The sequence below is a fragment of the Gopherus evgoodei genome, chromosome 3 (genome assembly GCF_007399415.2).
Source record: "Gopherus evgoodei ecotype Sinaloan lineage chromosome 3, rGopEvg1_v1.p, whole genome shotgun sequence".
NCBI lineage: Eukaryota > Metazoa > Chordata > Testudines > Testudinidae > Gopherus > Gopherus evgoodei.
Genome location: NC_044324.1, coordinates 6300507 through 6325640, shown reverse-complemented (window position 1 = coordinate 6325640; position 25134 = coordinate 6300507). Strand labels below are relative to the sequence as shown.

The following is a 25134-nucleotide window of genomic DNA, read 5'->3' as shown; positions in this document are numbered from 1 at the left end:
ATTCTGCTCTCTACAGAGGAATTAAACTGCGTGCTTGCAGGCTCATAACAGCATCAAACCCACATTAGTGTAGCACAGCTTTAAGATGCTTTTGTGTCCACATCTAACAGTGATAAGTTATACTATAAACCTTGCAATGAACTAGAGGCGAAGACCGCGGACTTAAACCAAGCACCTCAGAACCAGGGCATTAGGAATAACCATGCTGGAAAACACTGGTCAGGCTTAGTTTGGGCTGGGTAGCCATTTTTAAACACGTGTTGGGGAGTTCAAACAATATGGAACTGAGAACTCTGCTTTGATAAGACCATCCTTACATAGCCCATGCTACGGGAAGTGACAGTTTGGAGCCTGATAAGACGGGAGGTTGCAGGTGCTCAGCATCTTAGGGTGAATGAACCAGAAGCCAGTCTGGGCCTCTTGTTAAAGCTGCTGTCACCCAAAGCACATCTCCTCCAAATGCTTACTGATGTGTTGTTAGGTTTTTTTAAGATCTCTGGTGGGAACTCTTGGTAGTTTAGTCTATGTATCAACTACTCTGGGTAAAGAAATTTTGCCTTATCTTACCTTTGGTTCCTGTACTGACTCGACAGTAGCTCATATAATCAATGGAGCCTCCCCCACCCCGGAGCTTTTAGTGAGGTTCCTTCTTACAATCCCTATCCCTGGATTCTATTCCCTCCAGTTTGGAGTTCTTGAAAATCCTCCAGGGAATAAGCTGCTGGATTTCACAAACTTCCCTATTTGCTTTCAATGGGAGACACATGAGGACTCATCACTTACCATAAATCTCCCTCTATGGTTCCACTATGTGCCAGCCAGAGTACATGGGCTCAGGACTGGTGTGAAACTTACCAGGGGTACTACTGATCTACCTCTATTTCCCCCAGCAAGTTGTAGTTCTCCCCTGTGCTCATTGCCAGTTTAATATACTACTTAACTCCCTCCCCAAAGCCTCAAACACTCCCTTTTGTGCGGCTGCTATTTTTATGAGAAAAATCAGCTATAAATATCTTTTTAGTGTTTACATTCACCTTACCCCTAGGCACTTACTCACTAAGCCCCATTAGGGTTTGAGTTTCTTTCTCAAGCAAACCAGTACATTACCCACGTGTATGCTAGCTCTACTGAGTTATTCCTTCTCACGCCTACATCCTGAGCAGTCCTGCCCTGCCTATTATTAAGCAGCCCAGATCAGAGTGTGCATTTCTTTTTCAGCACACTGTATTAGCCTGCAAGAGACAGCCTTCTCACTGGCCTTTGTCAAGAGGTGGCCTGGTGCTGAACTTAGCAGCAAACCAAGATGCAAAAATATACATTTCCCCCTCCACGCTATTCCTGAGTCCAGTTTCAAATCAGGTCTTTGTCACAGAAAGCTAATGATCACACAGCCAGGGGCTGCGATTAGGAAATACAATCAGGGCCGGCGCTTCCATTTAGGCGACACCAGAATTTGGGAGGGTGGCATTTTGTGGACCTTGGCAGCAATTCGGCGGCGGCGGGTCCTTCCGCGCTCTGGGTCGTCGGCAATTCTGTGGCAGGTCCTTCACTCGATCCGGGACCCGCCGCCGAAATGCCCCAAAGACCGGGAGCACAGAAGGACCCCCGCCTGGGGCACCAAAAACCCTGGCACCATTCCTGAATACAATGATCACATGTATTGAGACCAAGGAGCCGGGGGGGGGGGAAAGAGGCGGGGGCATGCAAGAGGGGAGACATGAGTGTTAAGTAAAAGACTAGAAAGCATTCTTATTACAGGAGGTAAAACAAATCCATGTTTCACACTCACAGCCCTCCTTTAGCCATGGAGCCCATGCCATCAACGCAGCCATGTGCGAGCCATTAGGTAGAGAAACTCCTTCTCCCAGCAATCCAGTGGGCGGGGGGAGGAGGCAGCCTAGCTTACTGCACCCTTGTGTTAAAATCTCCATGACTGCCAGCACTATTCTTCACCTTGTCACTTCCCATTATCCTAAACCAAAAGGCCTGTATTCACAGCCACTTCAGTTAGAAAACAGTGCCGTGGGTTTTTAAGGGGATGGGGGACGGAGCAGCAGCAAGGGGGGCAAACATACCAGACTGCTAGATACTGTGATGCGTACATGTGTGTGTGTGACTCTCTCAGACACACACACACACACACACACACAGTTGAACACTGAGTCATGCGGTTATTCTATCCAAGCTTTTTCTGAAACAAACATGGAAATTAAGGCTTCAGAGACAATCTAAAACTATTAGCCACAAGCCCTAACTTAGGAAGTGGTATCTCCACATTCATATTTTGCCTTATAGAATGACACAGTTCAAGTTAAAGGAATCACAAGGGCACAACATGGTCCAAATAACGATGTTTACTAAATGTATACAACATGCAAGAGCTAACTACATATATGCACTGCTGCTCTGGCAGGGCTCTAGTGGCTTCTGAAGATGTTGAGGGCCATTACTGGGCTCTCAGGCTATGTAAAGAGCTATTCCCTATGCCTATACACTGTAGATAGCAGAGGTTCCTTTTTTAATATATGTAATGATGTAATATAAGGGGTTTTAGCAGCATGAATTCGGGACTCTTCCAAATCACACTCAAACACTGAAGACAAGTTGTGCAGGTCAACCCAAATGAGGTCTCACAAGATTTCTATGCCATCCCACACCAAAACACTTTCTCTTCCTACTGTGTGTTACAACAAAAAAAATTTCAAATGTTTTAGAATTTTGTTTTTTAAACTGAACTTTTTTTTAATTCCCCCCACCTGTAAATCTCAATGCCTTAGTTACTGTATACATAACTCAGAGGAAAACAGAAAATCCTCTACAAATTACCCAGAGCAATTTTTTTTAAATACCTAAAAATAATAAGATTCAAACAGTCAATATCATGGGAGTTTCAGGTCTAAGAAAAAAAATACTGTGCATCCCCCTGAAAATCTTTCCTTTCTAAAGGTAGAGCTCCATTTTGTAGCCCCACCTTGTCACAAAGTAGTGGTCTAGGAATGAACAGTAAGCGGGGGGGGGGGGGGAGGATAGCTCAGTGGTTTGAGCATTGGCCTGCTAAACCCAGGGTTGTGAGTTCAGTCCTTGAGGGGGCCATTTAGGGATCTGGGGTAAAAAACTATCTGGAGATTAGTCCTGCTTTGAGCAGGGGGTTGGACTAGATGACCTCCTGAGGTCCCTTCCAACCCTGATATTCTATGATTCTATTCTGAACCTCAGCTCAGCATTACTCTTAGGAGAAAAACGTTTCTGTGGCAGGCTGATTTTTAAGAACTCTCAGTTATAAGAAGCTGCTTAGACGTCTGGAATATTCCAAGCAGTCCTGGTGGGTAAGAGAGAGTAGGGAGAACACTGGGGAGGTGCTCAAAGGTACAGGATATACACAAGTTATTATATGGATCCAAGCACCACGATGGTGCAGGGATAGATGTACGTACATACGTACACAAGCATGTGAGCGCACACAGAGTAAATACACTCTCCTGTAGCACCTTTTATACAAACTGTACCACAAGGTACTACAGAGGGCAAGAACAACAGCAAAGGGAGGTGTGTTAAGAAGAAATTAAGAGGTATGAAGAAGATAGAAGGGGCATTTTCAGGTGTCATTGGAGAGAGTCCTCAGACTACTCCAGATGCTGCAGAGGAGAAGACTCCTGGGCCAACAGGGCTGGGATTGTGTGAAGGGATGGCCAGGGAGACCTAAAACATGAGCAGAGGCAAGCAAGGTCTAGGAGACAACTGGAGAGTCCACAGAAAGTTTAACAAACAAGACACATAACCGGGAATGGAGCCTGCTGCTAAAACGAGCCAGGAACCAGTCCTCATATCTCCTGTAACAACTGCAGAGCTCCCGACGACTGAGCTTTGTGGATTTATAGCTGTCTCCATAGGAGAGGTCAGGAGGAAGCTTCACTCCTCACGATACCTAAAGCGATGGAGGGTTTAGGAAGTCTCAGACTGAATACTGACATGAAGCTCATGACCTTTCACCATCCTTGTTCAGCATAAGCCATCTGCCATTACCAGCAACGTCACGGAGCACCAAGCTGGTCTTATTATATATTAAATATAAATCCCTAGTGGGTAGCTAGAAGGGGCTTCTTTTTCAGGGATTTTTCTCCTTCCTGATCTGCCAACATCAGCATTTTTCCCCTCCTTTGCTTCTTTGGTGGTTAATATTTTCACATCCGGCATTGGCGGGGGTGCTTGGAAAGATTGCAGGAAGAAAAATTATCCAGGAAAAGGATTCCTCCTCAGCATGTTATTATAAACTTGCTGGGAGGCAAACAGTTACGTCAATTGTTTTCTCTCTCTCTCATTTAGATATTTTGTACACACACAAACTTTCTGCTGGGCTCCTGACTCCTGCTCTCCCTCAATATCACACAAACGTCATGAAATAATCAGCCTGCCAGCTCTGTCCACCTAATCTCAAACGATGAGTGCAATAATTCTCATCGGCCACCTGTAAAACAAATCCTCATTAAAGAGGATTAAGCCAGAGCAGTGACCAGTAGCCACGTTAATTTTTATTTAACTCTTTCTAGCCACAAAGACAACTTTCTCCACTAAAACGTGAAATCTGTCACCACTGCTGACTAATAACCAAGCTGGCATGTCTATGGAGCTCTCAAAGCACTGCACAGGCACTACACAAGCATCACAATAGCCATAGGAGATGGCCAGGTTCTCACTCCATTTTACACATAGGGAAACAGACACAGAAAGGTGAAGCGATTTACCTGAGTGTCAGTGCAGAGAATGGACCCCAGAAGTCCTGCCTCCCAGCTTTCCCCACTCTAACCCCAGCTGACCATATCATCTCTAAGACATGTCCAATACATAGAAGCGCTCTTCATAGCAACTGGTCTCTTCTGGCCTAACTCGCTTGACGTCATCACAACCTGGTGTTCTGGACAGCACAGTACTCTCTGTACCATGGACAACCATTCCCACATGTGGTATCACTGAGTAATGTGTGTACACACACACACCTCATTGTGGTTAGAGAGACTTGGAGTCAAGATTCCTTTTTCCCATTCACAGCTCTGGGATGGAGTGTTTCTAGTGCTTAGAGTAGGTAACTGGGATTCAGGACTCCTAGATTCGATTAGCAATACTGCCCCGATTCAGCGTATGACCTCAAAGCAGTCACTTCATCTCTCTGATCTCAACATCCATGTGGCGGAGGGTTACTCAGCCAACTGTCCGTAAGGCAGTTTGAGACCTCCACATTAAAGGAGAGACATAAAAGTCAATTACTTTGGTCATCTGCTCAGATAGGGGAAGGTATCTGATAATGCAATCCAGGGCACGGGGGGGCTTTGGGCTTTTATGTTATCCCTAGAGCTCTGACTTTCCATTTGGTGGCAACGCTCTCAGCAGGAGACTTACGAGGCTACTTTATAGAAAAAAAAGCAAACCAATGCCTTGGAGAAATGCTTCTGCATCACACACTACCACGAATCCCACCTATAAAACATGCAGCTATAACTCCGGCCCCTGGGGAGCTCTCAGCATTACAGGGAGAGGAAAATTTACAAATGTGTGTACGGGGTAAGTAGGGCTCAAGGGATGGTAGCTTCAGGTCAGAGCGAGGGTGTTTTAACAGGAGGCTTCACAAGAGAGGATGGGGAGGGTGGGTTAGTATTAGGGGGAGATAAACCCTTGGTTTTATTTTAAACATTAATTTGATGGGTCTGTACCGCCAAGACACAAGCTAGCACCTACCCTCTGTTCTGCCAAAATCAACCTTTTCCTGCTAGGTCTCTTCTGAACTACTGGGGCCTTTCCTCCCTTTTAGGTGGAGAGGAAGAGGATTTTAAACTTGTAAGATTTCACCCTGGAGGGCTAGTCAGGGGGTTCAAAGCTACAGATGAGTTCTCAGCCACTAATGCAGCTCTGCATTTGCTCCCTGCTCTCAGCAGGTCTGAAATCCCCCTTAAGCAATGATTCTCTCACCCCCCAGCCCTCCCTTCTTCCAAACCAATTTGAATAGAAATGAAGTGTGGCTCTGTGGAGACAATGGTTTATTGTAAAGTTTTTGCTGCCACGCAGGGTATAAAAATCTGCCACAGCACATGTAAACATTAGCAACTGCCAGGCTCCTCTGTAATGAAAAGCTATAAAGAACACCCAGGTGGGAAGCACAATACTACAGGCTAATTAAAGTAACCAATAATATTCCTCACAGGAATGTGAGAGTGTGTTCCGCTCAGTGGGAGAAGCCACTGCTAAGCCTATGAACTCAGCTTCCTGACGGAACAGAAACAAAAAAAAAGACACAGCACTGCAAAGGCTGCCATTGCTGCTGGACACCTTGCTTTGTCAAAGGCACAAGGACGGCATTTGGAGTTAAACCACAAGCCTGGAAGTCAGGCAAACTAGATGCTAGACCTAACTCTGCCATGGATCTGTGACCTTGGGCATGTTGTTCCCCCACCCCGGTACACCGCCATCTGGAGAAGGGGATCAGTTCATTAGTGAACTTAGCCCGGCATTTCTGTTTGTAAAGCACTCGTTCAGATCAGGTGCAGCACTTGGCTGCTTTGGAGCTCTTCAAGATTCTGTAGCAAAAAGAGTAATCAGAAACGTTGACTTATTACCGAGCCTCTGATCTACTATTCCACCCAAAGCAAGCTGCAGCCATGAATGCTGACAAGGCATATATCCTTCCTGAAAAACGACAGTTCCCAGTGACAGGGTTAATGATGTTTGAGCAGCCTCTCACCCTGACCTGCCCTTCCACATATTCCAGCTTTAATGCACTTGCCTGATTCCCCCACCCCCAAAGGGATGTGTGGGGGAGGAATATAGTGGCCTCCAACACGCTATTTTCTACATCACTGAACTTCCTGGCTCCACATTTGCAAAGCCTGGCATTTCACTCTGACTTGCTGAAGAAACAGATGCATTAAAATGTCCATGGTACAAACCCCATGGGAGAAGAGGGGGTTATCTCTCAGTGGTGGAGGGAAGAGGACAAACCTACCCCCTTACACTCTTTCAAAGAGAGAGGAAGGGTTTCCAAACCCCGCTAGCATAGCCGTTGCAAATGGACAAGATTTTTCTTCACTTCCTGTCCTAAAGCATTGCACAGTGTTATTGTGCACTGGTAAGTCACAGATGCACTTCATCCCAGAGGAGGAGGTTATTCCTGTGTGATGTTTTGTGATCCAAGCGGCTGTTATCGATGTAAGAGAGTATTACTGATCCCTCTCTTTTCTATCTGTCTCCCCCAAACAGGACTGGATGCATCTCTTTTCCCCTGTCCATTTTCAACTCTTCTACTGAAGAACATTTTTACACAGGGGATTATTGTACTGGTGATGATGCCTGTGCTCCCACACTCTTCCTCTCCCTCCTGACATTTATATTTCCCTTCCCACCTCACTCAACATCTTGTCACCAAAAAGATCCAGTCCTTCCAGGCAAGGTGGAATTGTGCTTCATTCGCTGTATTTCCAAACAGACGTGCTCAGTCAAATCCTGCACACACACACGAGTCTTTGAACCTGATGGCTAAGAGGACCTAGAGCTCTGTCCAGCATTTTCAATCATTTGATGAATTACAGTTTTGAGTCACTTTTCAAACTGAGCTCTGGGGAAGTCATTACCTTGGGGAAAAAGATCAGCTGTGAAGGCTGATTAGGTCTATCTACCTATGCAACACAAGTCAAATGCCTGAAAACAATCCAGTTATAAAGCCTCCTCAACTGTCTCTCCTTTCCACTTGTAACATTTTATGAAGAGTTTATCTTGACAGACCCTGGAAGGAAGCCCTCTATCCACCAGCCTGGCCTTGGTAGTCAGGCTTCCTCAAAACCAACAAAATTACAGCCAAACAAAGAGAGGAAAGGATGGGGGTAAGGAAAATGATACTGATGAGAGTCCTCTTGGGGCGTGGTGCATGGAGTGCTGTATCAGCGACAGGAGGTAAACAACTTAGAACTTACACTGTTCTGTGCACTGTGCTACCCTGTAGGCGCAGACAGTGTCCTAGAGGCCAATGCACCTTACCTTCTTGGAGACTGAAGAGACATTCAAACCAAATCTCTGAGCCCTTTCCTTTAATTTATCCATGTTTACCTACAAAGACACAGGAAACAGTTTAACGTTTAAGTCATTGTCACTTGAACTGTAAGATTACGAAAACTAAAAGACCAACTGTGGTTGAGAGAGGGCAGCTTGTGAGAAGGGTCCCTGGATAGAGAGTGGCCCATTCTGATGGGTCTGTGGAAAACCTGGTGCAGCGAGCAACACTCCTGTGAGCACTCCCTCTCTGTGCTAGGTCGGCAGACTCAGCAGCGACACCTGTCAGCTACAGAGGGGAAGCAAACAGTGCCTCCAGATGAAGCAGCCAAGAGCTTTCAGAGAGCTGTATTCTGCTCCCAAGCTTCATTAACAGACATCTCCAAAGGACAATGCTACAGATGGTGAATTCTCCCACTGAAGGACCAGCTCGTTCAACAGATTCCTCTTTTTTTTTTTTTTTTTTTTTAAACTGTAAATCAAATGAACTTCGTACTCTTCCTTCAGCAGTCAGATACAATTAACACAATGGAAGGAAACGTACTGCCTCTCAGACAAACACACCAGCCATCTCTCTCCAATTCCTGCCCTTTTCAGTAACCACTGTGTTTCATTCTTACTCTTCAGGAATTACTAGGACACATCTAGTCAAGCCCTTGGTCAAGTTATTTTCCCTCACTTTGCCCAGGTAATAAGCAATAGGGTTTCCCTTGGGGGAAGTATCCCACAGTCTAATGAGGCCCAGTTTTGGCTTTCAGTGACAAGCCTTCTACAGTGTGTGGTGCCATGGAAGAAAATGGGGTCCCTGATGCTAACCTCCTTCTCAGCAGTATTTGCAAAACATCTTCCAAAAACACTCAGCACAAGAGAAACCTGGGATTAGACCCAAAACTGCTTAAATTAGCTTTCTGTTGCATCTTGCACCAATAATTCACCATGATCGAGCAGAAAGCTACTAAGTGGGCTGCCCGCTCTGCTCAGAGCTCTCAGCCCTCCATGTATTTTAATACCTTCTATTTCCAGTTGAAATCTGAGGTAGAATAGTGCACCATTTGGACATTAGAAAGGAAGGGTCATTTACTGTAGAAAAATAGCAGGCTGTACAGAATCTAGGTTCTTGGAGCAATGCATATATCAATTCAAGCAAAAAGGGCAAAGACAGAACACCAGGCACACAGGCAGGAAGCTCGCATGCAATATTAATAAAATATTTGCCTTTATTCCTTCAGGCATTTAGTTCTAAAGCCAGCTTACCCAGGAGTGCGGTCAGCTGAGAGAGGCAGCCAAATACTGCACAGAGGAGGGGGTCCTAGCAAACTTAATGCTCGTATAACCTTAAGCAACCTCATGCGTATCCTACCTGGTTTGTTTTGGGGGTTTACTATTTACTCCTGGGGATGGAGACTTGTCTGAACAAGCTAAACACTTTTGGTATTGTGATTAAAGGGCATGATCAGCTATAATTATAAGCATAAGCATTCCTTACCATAGGCTTGCTGTCTGCAGACAGACCTGAGATTGGGGAAGGAGAGGACACAGTTAGTGATCAGAAATGGCAAGAACAGTTTTAAACAGAGTTCTCTGACCCTCTTGGCAAAGATGTAGTTTAAGCAATTTCCACTGGATCATGATTGAACAGAACTAGCTGGATAGCCCTCATGTTCTAGCGAGCTAAACACAAGTGAGAGCTGGAACTGAAGTCCATTTTAATCCTGGCTCTGACACTGTCTCGCTGGGTGACCTGGGAGATAAGTCACTTCATCCCTGATTCTGTTTCCCCACCTGTAAAAATAAGATGGGCTTCTTGTGAGGTAGCTGAGAGCTTTGACAATTAGGAGTGGTATTTTTAAAGGTAGCCCAGGTCCCACTGATTGCTTATGGCAGCCAGGCGCTGCACAAAAATCTGGCTGTTAGTGTCTAGCCCTGTTTAGACACAAGATAGACACACTGGAGTAGAGTAGATCCAAGCCACTCTGAAAAAGGACAAAGACAATGCATTTCCATTTCCTATCCTGTGTTCTTCCAGCCCACTGATTCTGGTGATCACTAGGGAAAGGGACATCAGCAGCTGGAAGCGCACAAAGTCCCATTTGGCTTTTTCTGTATAGGAAGCGTTAAATATTTGCAGAAGGGTTAATTCCACAGATTAGCTCTACTTGACTTGCTTACCTTTAGTTGAAGCTGTGGACATACCAAACCTGTAGAAAGTAAACAGAGTTTTATCAGAGACTCAGAGCTGCAATATAAGGTAGGAAAGTGTCTGACTCGCCAAGCGTAAGATGTAGCAGGAGCGTTTCCTTCAAAAATTCTTCATGAGAGCACTTGAGACAAATTGTCTTTGGGTGGGATTAGCCGGCAACCCTGGCTTCCAGTTAATGCTACTACTGTAGAGATCACTGCAGTATTTACTTTGCAAAATGGAAATCTCTGCTGGGCTAGCATCAGCCCCATTGTTCCATACAAGCAGCCGCAAGCCCCTCAATAACCACCTTTCCCTTTGTTATTCTACATCACAGGGAGTAGGCAGCATCAGTTTCCTGGTATTTTAGGATCAAGGTAAGGGACACAGATTACATACCCAAAGCATGCTGTGCCAGTGCGAGCAAATCAGGATAGTCCAGGTGCTGAATACAAACACTCGCCTCATATTTTGAGCACCATCTCCCCGCCTTAGCCACCTGTGACACTAATGAGGGCAGGCGGGCAATGTTACCTAGCAGTGAATGCCCAGGCTTCTGCTCTAGGACTCCCACCTTGCATTCTGAGCTCTGTCAATAATGATCCTGGCCAAGCCCCTTCCCAAGTCTCAGTTTCCCCAGCTGTAAATGGTGATAAGAACCACTTCCCTCTGGGGGGGGGGGGGGGGGGGGATGGATGGAGGCAGCAGTGTAGGGGCTGTGAGGTTTCACTCGTTAACATTTGACAAATGCTCTGATGTGCTAGGACAAGAGATGCTTAGGCAAGCAACAAGGACTACAAAGTGGGCAAAGCCTTCCAGAAACTCAGGTAAGCAGCTTTCCGAAAGGCAATCCAGGCAGGAAGCAGCCTTCACCTCCTCCTTACACACACCTCAAAAATCCAGACACTTTCAATCCCCAACGCTGCCCCAGATCCCCAACACGGAGCTGTGGTGAGGATCCACATCAGTATGGCCTGCCAATGAGACAAGAGTCCAGCAGTTTCCCACCAAATCGAAAAAGGGTGACATCGCTCCAAGCAGAGACTTACCGAGCTGCTCGCGCCGCTTTCTTACTCTCCAAGCTCACGGGGACGTTGAATCTCTCAGCCCGTTTCTGCATTCTCTGAAACGGAGAAGAAAAAGGGCAAGCCTTAATGCAGCCACACTGGCAGCCAGGTCGGGGCACATCTTAACCCGGGGATTCCCGCATTCAGATCCCAAGAAAGCATTACCAAAGAGCTAGGAGGCCAAGAGCCCACTCATAATTTGTGGCCTGGTATTTAAAGACAGAGAGCAGAGTTCCTGGGCTCCATCCCCAGTTCTGCCAGAAACTCACCATGACTGAGCAAGTTTCTTAATTTCTTTATGCCTCAGTTCTTCTCCCCCCCCACCCCACCCCCGCTTAAAACAGAGCTATTTCCCATCCACACTGTGAGGACGGGAAAGCCTTGGAGAGGAGGCACCACAGAAGGGAAAAGCATACAAAAGGTGTGTAAAATTGTCACAAAATCATCTGAGGTCTGCCTTAACAGATCATTAGAGCAGAGACCTGCAGCTGATCAGCTTTGCCCTCATCCCACAGCCAGTGGGAGAGAGCTGCTATTTGCATGGTCTGTATCACGGCCATCCCTTAAACTTTGAGATACAGGCCTAGCAATGTAGCTCTCCTTTATTTCTATGGCAGTGATGAACAGCATAATAAAAATCTATCTAATCCTAGAGCAAGCTTTTCTCTGGTGAAGTCCTGGGCACCTGCAGCTCCCCAACTTTAAATCTGAGCAGAGGGGACTTAACCATCTGTATGGAAAGGGAATTGACAGATTAGCACACTGACTCAGAGGCAAAAGGATGGACTTTTTTCTTTTTCAGATTAGTACAATACAAATCTGCTGCTGGGCAGAAGACTGGCATGCCAAACCGGTGAGACAGAATCTTGCACATCTCATCTGGGGAGAACCTTGTGCCAAAAGGCAAAGAAGCATCAGCCCTCACACCGACTGCAAAAGGAGCACCGGTGACCTGCCCTCCAGCGGCAGGAAGACATCAGAATATTATCCAGCCTCAGCTGATTTGCAAAAAAAGGCAAACAATTCTTTTTAAAAAGTGAAACAAGATGGATAAATACACTTGAAAAGAAAGGTTATTTCAAAAAAAAAAAAAAAAAAAAAAAAAAAAAGGAATTTGTTCCTTAAATCTTAGAACAAGTCTTTCTGAGGGTGACCAGCACAATTCACACAGCTGGCTTAGCCTTTCAAGTGGAGTTTATCACTTAGCAGTGAAAATACAATTAATGCTGAAATTCACCACAGGAAGGACCCAGTCTGTCATCCTTTCCCCAAAGACAAAGCTCCCGCAGACCAAGACGCAGTCTGCCTTGGAAAGGAGAAAAGGATGGAAGTGTTGAAAGCACAGGGATGCGTGTGTGGTCATACACATAAAGGGTTATAAATAAGTATGTAAGTATTTTTATACTTAAAAAGAAGGAAAGAAATTTGATCAGCCATTCAGTGCCTTATTATTATTTATACAAGACCATAAATCTGATTTGGTGCTTTACAGCTAAGAGCAACTGGGAATTTTTTAGTTACTCGGACTAAAAATAGCTGCAGTAACTGTTCCCTTGACTATTGTCAAGTTATGTGAAGAGAGACTGAAAGGCGGGAACTGTTTACCTTCACGAAGAGAGCAATTTGGAAGGGATGCAGTAAGAGGTATACAAAATCATGGTCTCGAGAAGTTAGACCAAGCTCTGCAACTCACCCACTCCCATAGCACAAGAACAAGAGTATGTTTAACGAAACAAAGGCAACATGTTTAAAACTGATAACAAGAAATATTTGTTCATGCATTAGCTTGCTGAACTCATGGCCCCCAGGTAGAATTCAGGCCAAAACCTTAGCGAGATTCAAAAGGATTGGACATTTATATGAACAACAAGAATATCCAGAGTTGTTACAGCAAACAATATAACCACAGACAAGAGCTTTGGAAGGTCTATACACCCTCCTGCTTCTGGGCACACGCCAGCCTGAGTATTACGGGCTGGGAGGGGGGCAGTTTATCTGCACCCCCCACTGAAAGGGCTAGCATTGGACACTGCTGGGGGTAGGATATTGGACTAGATGGAACACTGGTCTGATCCAGGCAATTCTTAACTACTTACTAACCCTTTGTTACATTAAGCTCCTTATGGTATTAAAACAGAATTTTAAAGAATGTGATTTACTTATGCTCCTATTTTACACTTGCATTTCATTCTGCTTGAACCAACGAGGTGAAATGACTTGCCCTAGGTCACATGGCAAGTCAGTGGCTGAGCTGGGACTGGAACCCAGGAGTCCTGGAACCGTCAGTGGGATGCCATTCTACACACATCTACTCCAGTAGGTGTCTACACACCTTGATTCAAAAGGCACATGAAACTAATTTACATGACAAAAATGTGTTTTCTTTCTGAATGGGTCTTGGCAGAGTTTGGAACTGAAAACAAGGCTGGAGGCATGATGTCGGCAAATACCTTTAACGAGCTGTTTAAGCAGCTAATGACAAAGGTACACACAAAGTGTGGAAGATGACACTTCTTCGTGATTTATTCTGACTCCACCTCAGATCAATTTTTACGTATTTCTCCTCATTGCTCCCCCAACCAAAGCCATAATCCTCCCTTTGCGACATCACTCCCTGGTTGCTGCGGAGCTGTTCATATCACAAACCGAAGATTATAATTTCAAGGTGGTGGCTGAACAGTGAGGAGACACAAATTGTGTTTTCACACCAACTCCTGAGTTATAGAGAACAAGAGAAAAAAATCAAGACAGAAAAAAGCATTAGAGTAAGCAGAATGGGTTTTGGAGACTGAATCATTCTGCAGTTTCCACAGGAGACTGCATCAGTTGCTTCTGGTGTGTGTATTTTAAATGAGACAAGTAAGCATAAAAGAAGAGAGAGGATCATAAAAGGTAAAGATGAGAATCTGTTAACTCATCAGTTCATCCGAAACAGGATTATTCCCTACAGCGTATTCTCAGCAGGGCTCTATCCTCTCCAGTTTGACAGGTCTCGAGGAATCCAGGATATCAGCCTAACAGAACTGGTAACAGTAGTCCAGTGATAGGGCTTTAGAGACATCAGGAACAAAGATGCAGCTTACATCGCCCACGTGATAATGGAGGTAGGTCTGTCTTTGAGCTCTTCTCTAGCAATCCCCTCAGCCAGCTCACATCAGAGGATGCCATGGACTCAGTTCATCCACTGACTGCCCTACAGTTACACGCTAGGGCTGCACTTAGCTCCACGTCCAGCTTGCTGCTGCCAGGCAGGTGGCACTCATGCATGGCCTGTGATGATTGCTGGCAAGAAGGAATAAAGTGGCAGAAATGAGACAGGAAGAAAGGAAAGTGACATACACTGACAGACGATTGACAGGAACAGACCTTAAAATCTAGTGTCAAAATGAAATGCACCAAGAGCTCGACATCTCTTAAAGACAATCTGCAGCCTAAAGAAACTCAGAATCACAGTATAAAGCCCTGAAAAACCTAACAGGGTTTACAATGGAAACACTGATAAGAAACTGAAGGGATGGATCCCCAAATGTGAAAAAACACACACAGGTTAAACGGATACCTCTAAAAGCAGGGAAGGGATGGGGTGGCAACAGGAACCTTACCTCCATCTGTGGTATTTCTGATGTTATTTTCACCACTTTCTTTTCTGCACCCCTAGAAGATTGGGGGGGAAAAGAGAGATGGATCAGAGCCAGGAATCTACACTCAATCTAACTTCCAATCAGAGAATTCCTGTTAGTTTAAAATAATATGCCCCAGTACCTGATATACTGGGTTGCCTCCCTCCACCTCTGTAAGCATAACCAACGCTTTTCAACCATCACTGGGTTCATGGTCTACAGAACAAAAGCACCCTCAGCCATCACCCTTAGGACACCAGTGCCTCTCAGGTTCTTTGCAAGACAAACCTCTGTAAGCATGGTGCCTAGGCACCAAAGAGAACACGAGGTATGGAAGTACAATCCTTACCCACGGTCAGGAGTAAGACAGAGAGGGAAGTACTCTCTTGGCGAGGCCACAGCCTTGACAGTCAGAAAAGACGGTTACTCACCTTTGTAACTGTTGTTCTTCGAGATGTGTTGCTCATATCCATTCCAGTTAGGTGTACGCGCCGCGCGTGCACATTCGTCGGAAAACTTTTACCCTAGCAACTCAGTGGGCCGGCAGGTCGCCCCCTAGAGTGGCGCCACCATGGCGCTCCATATATACTCCTGCCGGCCCACCCGCTCCTCAGTTCCTTCTTGCCGGCTACTCCGACAGTGGGGAAGGAGGGCGGGTGCGGAATGGATATGAGCAACACATCTCAAAGAACAACAGTTACAAAGGTGAGTAACCGTCTTTTCTTCTTCGAGTGATTGCTCATATCCATTCCAGTTAGGTGAATCCCAAGCCTTACAAAGGCGGTGGGGTCGGAGTGAAAAGTGGCAGAATAAAACTGCTGAGCCAGAGGCTACAGCCTCTCTTGACTGCTGAACCAGGGCATACTGCGAAGCAAAGGTATGGACCGAGGACCAATGGAGCTTCGCGACAGATCTCGTGGGTAGAAACACGAGCCAGCAAGGCGGCAGATGAAGCCTGAGCCCTGGTAGAATGCACGGTGATGTGGCTTGGGGAAATATGAGCCAAATCATAACAAGTGGGGATGTCCGCCATCACCCCAGATGAGATCCTCTGAGAGGAAAACAAGCAAGCCCTCTCTTTGGCCCGCTACCGGGGCAGAGCTGGGGCACCTTAGGAAATGATTCTGTCAGCACAATATAATGCGAGCACTCCACAGATGTTCAAGGAGTGCAACGGTTATGCCCATTGCGTTGAGCTGTGGGTAACATGAAAGGCCAAAACACCTTAGGGAGGAAAGCCGGGTGCGGTCATAACTGCACCTTGTCTTTGCGGAACCTTCGTAAGAGCTCTGATCTCAGAGACTCGTCTGGCCAAGACTAGGTTGAGGTCCCAGGGCGGGGCTGGGCGGCGCACCCGAGGGTGCAAGCGCTCCAAGCCCTTGAGGGACCTCGAACCCATAGAGCGTGGGACACTGAACGTCCATTTTAGCCTGCTGGAAGGTAGGGATGGCTGCTGAGAGTATCCTCAGCGATGATACCGCCAGATCCTGCCGCTGAAGGCCAGAGGCAGGCCAAATAGAGGGATCGAGACCTCAGCAGGAGCAAGATCGAGCGTACTGCAGCTGTAAAGGAAACGCTTCCACCTGGCCCGGTACGTTGACCAGGTGGAAGGCTGCCTGTCACCCCGACTCAGGTACGCAGGAGCCACCGTGAGGCGAAGGGGCTGCAGGTCCGAGTGACGAAGCCTGTCATTGCCCTGAGTGATGGGGTCTGGGCTGACAGGCCGAGCAACGTGGTATGCCAGTGCTGCCTGGACCACTCTGGAGTGATCATGATGATGCGCACTCTGCCCCTGCGGAGTTTAAGCAGGACCTAACGAACCAGTGGGAACAGTGGGAAGGCATAATGCAGTTGGCCGTTCCACGGCATCAGGAATGCGTCCAAGATCGATTCCGAGGAGAGACCTTGGAAGGAGCAGAACACCTGGCATTTCCTGCTCTCGCGGTGAGCGAATAGGTCTGTGTGAGGAACCATCTCCACTTCCGGAAAGCGGGACGCCTCACATGGGGCAGAGTGATGACTCGTAAGACATGAAAGACCTGCTGAGTCAAAGAGTTAAGACGTTCCGAACGCCTGGGAGAAAGGACGTCGCCAGCTCCATCGAGTGGGCCATGCAAAAGACCCGGAAATGGATGGCCTCCTGACAAAAAAGGGGGGAGGACTATGTCCCCCCTGAATGCTTATGAAGCACCTGGCCATTGTGTTGGCTGTAAACACCGAGATACAACGGCCTCGCAGCTGCCGCTGGAACCCCTGGCATGCCAGGCGGACTACTCTCATTTTTGGGGCATTAATGAGGAATGCCAGCTCCCTAGAAGACCGAAGGCCTTAAGCTCGGAGGTGACCATGAGCACTCGAGCAGAGAGATGATGCGTCCGCCGTCAGGGGCAGTGAGGGCTGGGGCGGATAAAACCGCATCCCTGTCCACACCAAGGAGGGAGTTAGTCACCACTCTAGGGAGCCTAAGGCGTTCGAGGGAACGGTGACTACCATGACCATTGGCTCCCTGTCCAAGCGGTACGCCGAGGTGGGCCGGACTTGGAGAGGACGGAGGCGGAGCTTGGCGTGTTTGGTTACAAACTTGCGGGCAACCATGGACCCAGGAGACTGAGACAAGAACGAGCTGAGGTCGTTGGGAAAGCCTTCAGACCTCAGATGATTGTTGCCATCGCCTAAAACCGCAGTTGTGATAAGCAGGCTCCGGCTAGGTAGGAGACCAAGATAGCCCCTAGGAAGCCCAACCTCTGCGTGGGAACCAGAGTGGATTGCTCTATAGTAATCATCAGGCCTTGACCTGTGAATAAGACCGTGACGATGCCCACGGGCTGAGTGGTTTGTGTCTCAGAGTCTCCTCGGATAAGCGAATCGTCCCAATACGGAAAAACGCATATCCGACATCAGCGACGGTAGGCGGCGACTATGGCCGTAAACCGGGAATATTCACTGCTGGCTATAAAGCGGAGGCATCTCCCGTGCGGAGGGAAGATGGCATTGCGAAAGTACGCGTCCTTCCTATCCAGGGCGGCATAGTAGCCCCCAGGAGGCAAGGATGGAATAATGGTTCCCAGGGATACCCTGCAGAACTTCAACCTTATCCCAAACCGGTTGAGTCCATGCAGAACCAGGGAGGTCTGAGACCTGTGTTCGAGTGGGGGACTAGGGCATAACGGGAGTAAAACCCCTAGCCCCTTTCGTCCGCTGAAGGGGGACAGGGCTGGAGCAATTTAAAGGTGATACCTATGCTCCATCGTGCGCAGGGCCCAGCGATCTAAAAGTAACTGGGGCCATGCCAGGAGAAAGCGGGATCGCGATCCCGTCCTGCGACTGGTACGCCGCCCTCCGGCGAACCTTGGAAGGTCCGTCTTTGGTCCCAGTGGTAATTGCGAGGGACCTTGACTTTGGCTTTTTAGGGGGCCTGACGTTTGTCTGCGACCACCTTGGCCTTGCCGTTTTCCAGAGTTCTGTCTCTGGCTAGGCACAGAGTATGGCGGCTGGGGCCATAAAGGCCTACGTTTGGTCGCTGGCGTATACATGCTAAGACGCATTAGGACCCTATTGTCCAGCAGGCTTCGCAGTCTGGGGCTGTCTCTGCCGCGAAGATGCCTTTACCAACAAGGGGTAAATTCTTTCCCCCGTCCCCCAAGACGGCAGCGAACTCCAGGTGGGAGGTTTGAGGGAGAAACTCCTTCACCCAGGTGCTATAATTATCACAGCTAAGCAAGGCTTGTTGCTTTGCTACCCAGAGCTGCAGGGCCCCTGCAGAGTACACCTTGCATTCGCCAAGGCTCTTTCTGCGCCGGGGCTGGCGCCCGCTGGCCATCATATCAGGATCGTGGTCCTGAGCATAAAATCTGCGCATATGGGATGACACGGATGCGCGTCCGGACGGCCATGGAGGTACTAAAAGAAGGCACGGGCCGAGTCTCTGACTCACTCGGACCTTGCCCAACTCGGCACCGGGGACTGGCATCGGGAGGCGTATCGGTACCTGGAACGAGATCCAGACCCGCAACCAGAACGGTGTCGGGAGGTCGACCGAGATCTCGAGGCTCGGAGAAGAGCTACAGGAGTCAAGGTACCTGCCCCGGTGCCAGATGTCGGAACGGTGCCGATAGCGGGTCGGCGAACGGGATACCGACCGGTGCAGCGAGTGTGACCAGTACCGAGGAAAACAGCACCGGGACTGCCAGTGGTGTCCGGCGTGCCGACAGGACTTGGAGTGTCTGCGGGACCGTGATCATGAACGGTGCCGCTTTGCTATACTGACAGGGGACAGTCCCTTGAAGAGACTGTATTACCCGTACCGGCGGTGCCCGGGTCAGGCAGCACTGACTCTGTCATGGCACTGAGAGCCCTCGCCGTTGGTAACATCTCCGGCGTGCAGGGAACAGCAGGCTCAACCACAGTGCGTACTGGGGAGCTGTCAGGCACCGGATTCGACGGCCCTCGTGGGGCCGGGATCCACGGTACCGAGGTCGTCAGAGCTTCGGTAGGTGTCGGTGCCGGGCGAACCGAGTTAGATAAGCTGTCTGGCTGCGGTGCCGTCAGCACTGAAGCAGCGGGAGTAATACGCTCAACCACGGCGCGTGCCGGGGAGCCGTCGGGCACCGGATTCGATAGCCCTTGTGGGACTGGAATCGACGGTGCCGATGTTGTCGGTGCCTCAGAGGCTTCGGTTGGCATGGAAGCAGCCGGAGCAGGAGCTCAACCACGGCGCGTGCCGGGGAGCCGTCAGGCACCGGATTCTACGGCCCTTACGGGACCGGGATCGACGGTGCCGACGTCATCGGTGCCGCAGCAGGTGTCGGTGCCGGGCGCTCCGATTTAGACTAGCCCTCTGGCTGCGGTGCCGTTGGCACGGAAGCAGCCGGAGCCTTAGCTCGACCACGGCGCGTGCCGGGGAGCCGCCAGGCACCGGATCCTACGGCCCTTGCGGGACCGGGGATCGACGGTGCCGACGTCATCGGTGCCACAGCAGGTGTCGGTGCCGGGCGATCCGACATAGACGAGCCCTCTGGCTGCGGTGCCGTTGGCACGGAAGCAGCAGGAGCAATACGCTCAACCACGGCGCGTGCCGGGGAGCCGTCAGGCACCGGATTCTACAGCCCTTGTGGGACCGGGATCGACGGTGACGACGTCATCGGTGCCGTAACAGGTGTCGGCGCCGGGCGATCCGACTTAGACGAGCTCTCTGGCTGCGGTGCCGCTGGCACGGAAGCAGCAGGAGCAGTAGCTCAACCACGGCGCGCGCCGGGGAGCCGTCAGGCACCGGATTCTACGGCCCTCGTGGGACCGGGATCGACGGTGCCGACGTCGTCGGTGCCGGGCGAGCCATCTTAGACGAGCTGTCTAGCTGTGGTGCAGCTGGCACAGAAGCAGCAGGAGCAGTAAGCTCTACCACGGCGCGAGCCGGGGAGCTGCCAGGCACCGGATTCCATGGTCCTGGGGGACTGGAATCGACGGAGCCGAAGTCATCGGTGCCTCTGCAGGTGACGGTGCCGGATACGCAACTTAGGCGAGCTCTCTGGCTGCGATGCAGGTGGCACGGAAGTAGCGGGAGCAGGGGGCTCAACCGCGGCGCGTGCCGGGGAGCCGCCAGGCACCAGCAGGAATCGTAGACTCTCTCGACCTCGGAAGAAGGGAGCGGTGCCGAGTCGACATCGGTGCCGGCGATCGGTCGGTGCCGAAAGGCCTTGGCGGTACCGGCGGGGTCCGGTGCCGAGGAGGCGCTTCTGCCCGCCGCTTGAACATCGCTCCGCGCCCAAGATGGAGGGGTAAGTGAAAGTCCCGCACCTTTGTGTTCTCGGCTTAAAAGCCTTGCAAATGGGGCACTTATCTGTCAAGTGTGATTCCCTGAGGCACTTCAAACAGGAGTCATGTAGATCTCTCTTCGGCCGCGGCTTCTGGCAAGCCGGGCCCCTCTTAAAACCCGGTGAGCCATGCATGGCTCCGGCACTGGGCTCATGGAAGGGGCTACTTCCTGAACCCCGCTAACTAAACTAACCATGTTAGCAAAGGAAACACGTATAACTATACAAATATATATATATAAAAGTGTTATAACTGCATAATTATATACGAGAAAACGAGTAGCTAGGGAAGTGGAGGTCAGCTAAGCCGCGCTCCACTGTTCCAACGACCGACACGGGCGGTAAGAAGGAACTGAGGAGCGGGTGGGCCGGCAGGAGTATATATGGAGCGCCATGGTGGCGCCACTCTAGGGGGCGACCTGCCGGCCCACTGAGTTGCTAGGGTAAAAGTTTTCCGACGAATGTGCACGCGCGGCGCGTACACCTAACTGGAATGGATATGAGCAATCACTCGAAGAAGAACCAACTGTTCCTACCTAGAGTGTGACTAGTGGGGTGGGCTAGGGCTCTGGCAATCAGGACTCCTCGACTCCATTAGGGGCTCTGACAGGAAGTGTGGCCTAGCTGCCAGAGAAGATCCATGGGGTCAAGAACTCTTGGGTTCTACTCCCAGCTCTGTCACCAATGCAGCCTCGAGAGGGAAGAAGTCTCTCCAGCCCTGAGGAAACTGTGGATGCTCCCCAAGTCACAGCGGAGAGGTGAGGATTAACCAGTGTGCACACGGCACTCTGAGAAGCTTGGTTGAAAGGTGACACAGAAATGCAAAGTATCACTAGTCTTCCACACACCCAAGAATAACCTCTCTCATTTCCCAGCAGTAATGTTCAGCTCCCATCAGAAGCCCAAAGCCTGGATCGTGTGCCCTGTAGAACTTTATTCCTTTACAGCCATTCATCTACAAAGGATCGCTCTGTTCTAGTTCAGGGCACAGCCACAGGTTACTTTCACTAGCTCAGGACCAGCTTCCTCAGCTCTGGCGATATTTCAAATGCACACTTCTTTAACAATGCACAGTTGGCTACAGTGAAGCCCAGCAAGGAGACTTACACAAACATCATGGTGTGGGCGTGTCTGAAAATAGGGCTGAGGTTTCAGGGAGAAAACAAAGGGAGAAAAAACAAAGTTCGGAAGTTCCCAGGGTAAAAGAAACAGCATCCTCCTCCCCTAAACAACTCCCATAAACCAGTGGGTCATAACCAGTCTCATTAAGGTCTCCCATTTAGAGAAATGTGCTGCCTTTGTTCCAGATTCCTGGACAGTTTTCTCATTTTATGCCCTGAAAGGTAGTAATGGTTTAATTACACTTTCACAGGAAGCAATTCGGAACAGGAACCAGGACGTGTTACTGTCCAGCCCCCACAGGAGCTACTTGTTTGGGATGCAGATAAAGGACGCCCCCTACTGGCCAAAATTAAGTACTGACCTCAAATTAGCTTGAGCCAGTTCTATCTCCTTAGCAGACAGTTGTACATCAGAGAGTTTGGTTCTCTCTCATCTCTTTCATAGTAACCATTTAAGTACTGGTAAGGCAGCAATCATGCAGGCAAATACACAGCTATGACACACTCAGCCAGAGCTCCCAGGCAGCCAAGGACATTAGAACCTGATTTATGGTTATGGGGGATGTTGGTTGGGATACAAGGAATTATCCCTTTCTCCTTATAAGACCTTTAACTCACAGCTGGGCCAGTGTCTACAGCTGAGATGAAGGGGCCCCAGAACATGGTTTCATCTGAACTACGTTACTCACATGCGCCCACAAGCCAATGTGCTGCGCTATAGTCTCATTTTGATGCTCTAAAGAGCTCTTCATTCCTATTGCTGCAGCTTCCTTCAGGTACTGCCAATAGCCCAGGCATGAGCATGAATGTAGGCAAATAAGTGAAAGTCCTGCTTATGCAGAGGGCCAGGACCAGGCCTATGCACCGCATAGGTGCTATCCTGATGGCTTAAGTGAGGCTTTGTTCTGACCCACAGCACAGGAGTGAATGTCAAGAGGACAACATTAACAAGCTCATGTTGACTACCTGCACGCAGTAACTGGCAATAGAGGACAGCAAAACACAGGCTGGAAACACCCTCCTGTAGCAAGAGGTGAGGGCTACACAGAGGACTGGGAGGAAAGAAGTCCTGAATGCCAATCGCAGCAGGGACAATGACTCCTTTTGTGGTCTTAGACCAAGTCACTTTATCTCTCTGCTCCCCAGTTTTGCCATCTGACAAAAATAAGGGGGATAAATACTTCCTTGCCTGCCAAGAAGTGGGGAGGGTTAGCAGCAAAGGGCTTTGCAGAGGAAAAGCACCACCAGAGCGTTGCAGGGATTGCTAGCAGTAGTGCACTGGGGTTTAACATCCACTCTTCAGTTCATCTGAAAGAGGGTCTCTCTCTGCACAGACATGATGCATCTCAGAGCCAAACAAAAATAAAACTCGCAGTCTAATTTCCTATTTCCCTTGTGGCAGTAAACCCTGTTCATTCCAGATCTGCAGTAACTGCTAAATCACGTCCCCTGCATCCAGCAAACAACCATCTGTGGATTAATAAGGAAACTCAACTCAGAGCTCTGGAAGCACATGCTTAGGAACCACAATGAAAGGGAAAAAAGCATGGAAAGAGACATCCTGTGCTGTGACTTGCTGGCATGATGCAGAAGTGAGGAGACTAATTTACTAGTCTGATCCTCTTCCATCCAACTCCACGTCACTGAGGTCGCCTGAGCGAATGGGAAATATACAGCATAGACACTGTCACAAGAGAAGGAAGAGGACAACCAGACCAACTGACTGGAAATCAGATGAATATTTCACATTTCTATAGTATATTTCATCCCCAAATCCTTCACAAACTATACACAGCTCCCCTGAAATGCAGCCACCTCTGAGGTGGACCACAATAGCCAGTCCAACAGCAAGGTGAGGCCAAGGACACCAGGCCAGAATTCTGTTCTCACAGAAGGCATCAGGGATGCTTGGTGACCACACAGGCCAGACAGAGCCTTGCTTTTCAAAGTTTCCTCCAAAAGATCTACAGACTAAACTGCTTGGAAGACAGTTTATCTGCCAGGAACAAATGAGGGGCAGAGCCTACCCTGCTGGGATGTGAACCTGAGATTCCAGGGAGTCCAAGGTATTGCACACCTGTTTATTCCACTAAGCCCCCTCCACACACATACAACTATGATACTTGTCTTGTAGATTTCAATTCCTTTGAAGCAGGTACTATGGAACTAGTGACTGTTCATACAGTGTTACTGTCTCCACACCCAGACATATCCCCATTCAGTTATAGCCATGCATTCCCCAGAAACATACACATCAGCTGATTTTTCAGGAGGTTCTTCCTCTTTAACAGGAGGCTCTACCGGTTTCTGTTCTTCTTCCTGCAATTCAATTCGTTGAGAAAGTGGGTCAGGTTAATACTCGTCAACTGAATGGAAGGAAGAGGCATAGGAGGGGGACACTGTCAACATTTACAGATTTTGATTGTTTAAAAACATCTACCCGGAGCTCTGGGTGCTTGGAAACAAGTTTTTTCCACATTACATATAGAATCAAATGGCAACAATGTCCCCTTCTCTCCCTGAATCTCTGCACATCAGATCTCACTTTCCCTTTCCACCCAGTCCCTGGGAAAAGAGACAGGCTTTGCAATGCTTACTGAAGGTCAACCATCTCAGACTCTGGCAAAACAAGGAGAAAATTAACCTGAGACCCCCCCATGTCCCCAGACCTATCTCATTTTAAACCAGAGGGCTGTCAGCTGCAACATCTCATCAGCTGCCCTAGTAACACCTGAGGAAAGAGTCTCTCTAAAGGTTAAGAGGCCCAAGAGTGAACCTATCTACCCATTTTAATGTACTTCAAGAATCCTCCTGATCCTAAAAAAAAAAAAAAAAAAAAAAAAAAAAAAAAAAAAAAAAAAAAGGCTAAAATTGCTGGGCTACATCCCACATGGACATTCTGCAGTCTCACTGCGGGCCTCTCCTCAGAGAACTCAGAGGACAGCACAAACTCTACTTCCCCAGAAGTCTGTGTAGCCTGGCCAATAAGCATGTCGCTGTGGAATAACTGTCTGTTGCAAAAGCCTTGCTAGTATTTATTAGAGGGGGCTGTAGCCTAGTCATGAGAGCCCAGGGCCAGACTGCTGACCTTCAGTAGACACTGCAAAGCCTGTCTCTAGTTTTGGTTCTGAAACAGTCTTCCTCAGTGATCGAGGCAAGTCACTTTACCTCTACCTCACCTTCCTCATCTGTAAAAACAGTGATAACACTGCAGACAACCCTACTATATGGAGGGTGCGGTGAGGATAGATCCATTCAGAAACAGCTGAAAGCTTTGCATAAAAGACAATACTTAACGCTTACCCC

General features: G+C 48.7%; 1 protein-coding gene across 3 annotated transcripts in view; it reads right to left on the bottom strand.

Moving 5' to 3' along the window:
- Positions 1-25134, bottom strand: part of SARNP (SAP domain containing ribonucleoprotein) — a 56469-nt gene that overhangs the window by 22526 nt on the left and 8809 nt on the right. For 2 of the 3 annotated variants that reach the window (XM_030554826.1, XM_030554827.1), the window contains exons 4-9: positions 24080-24147; positions 14880-14931; positions 11260-11333; positions 10201-10229; positions 9518-9543; positions 8020-8088 (exon numbers count right to left, since the gene is read on the bottom strand). In XM_030554826.1, coding sequence (XP_030410686.1) covers positions 8020-8088; positions 9518-9543; positions 10201-10229; positions 11260-11333; positions 14880-14931; positions 24080-24147 — 318 coding nt within the window. The remainder of the gene's footprint in view (positions 1-8019; positions 8089-9517; positions 9544-10200; positions 10230-11259; positions 11334-14879; positions 14932-24079; positions 24148-25134) is intronic. The other variant, XM_030554828.1, reaches the window with a different exon arrangement.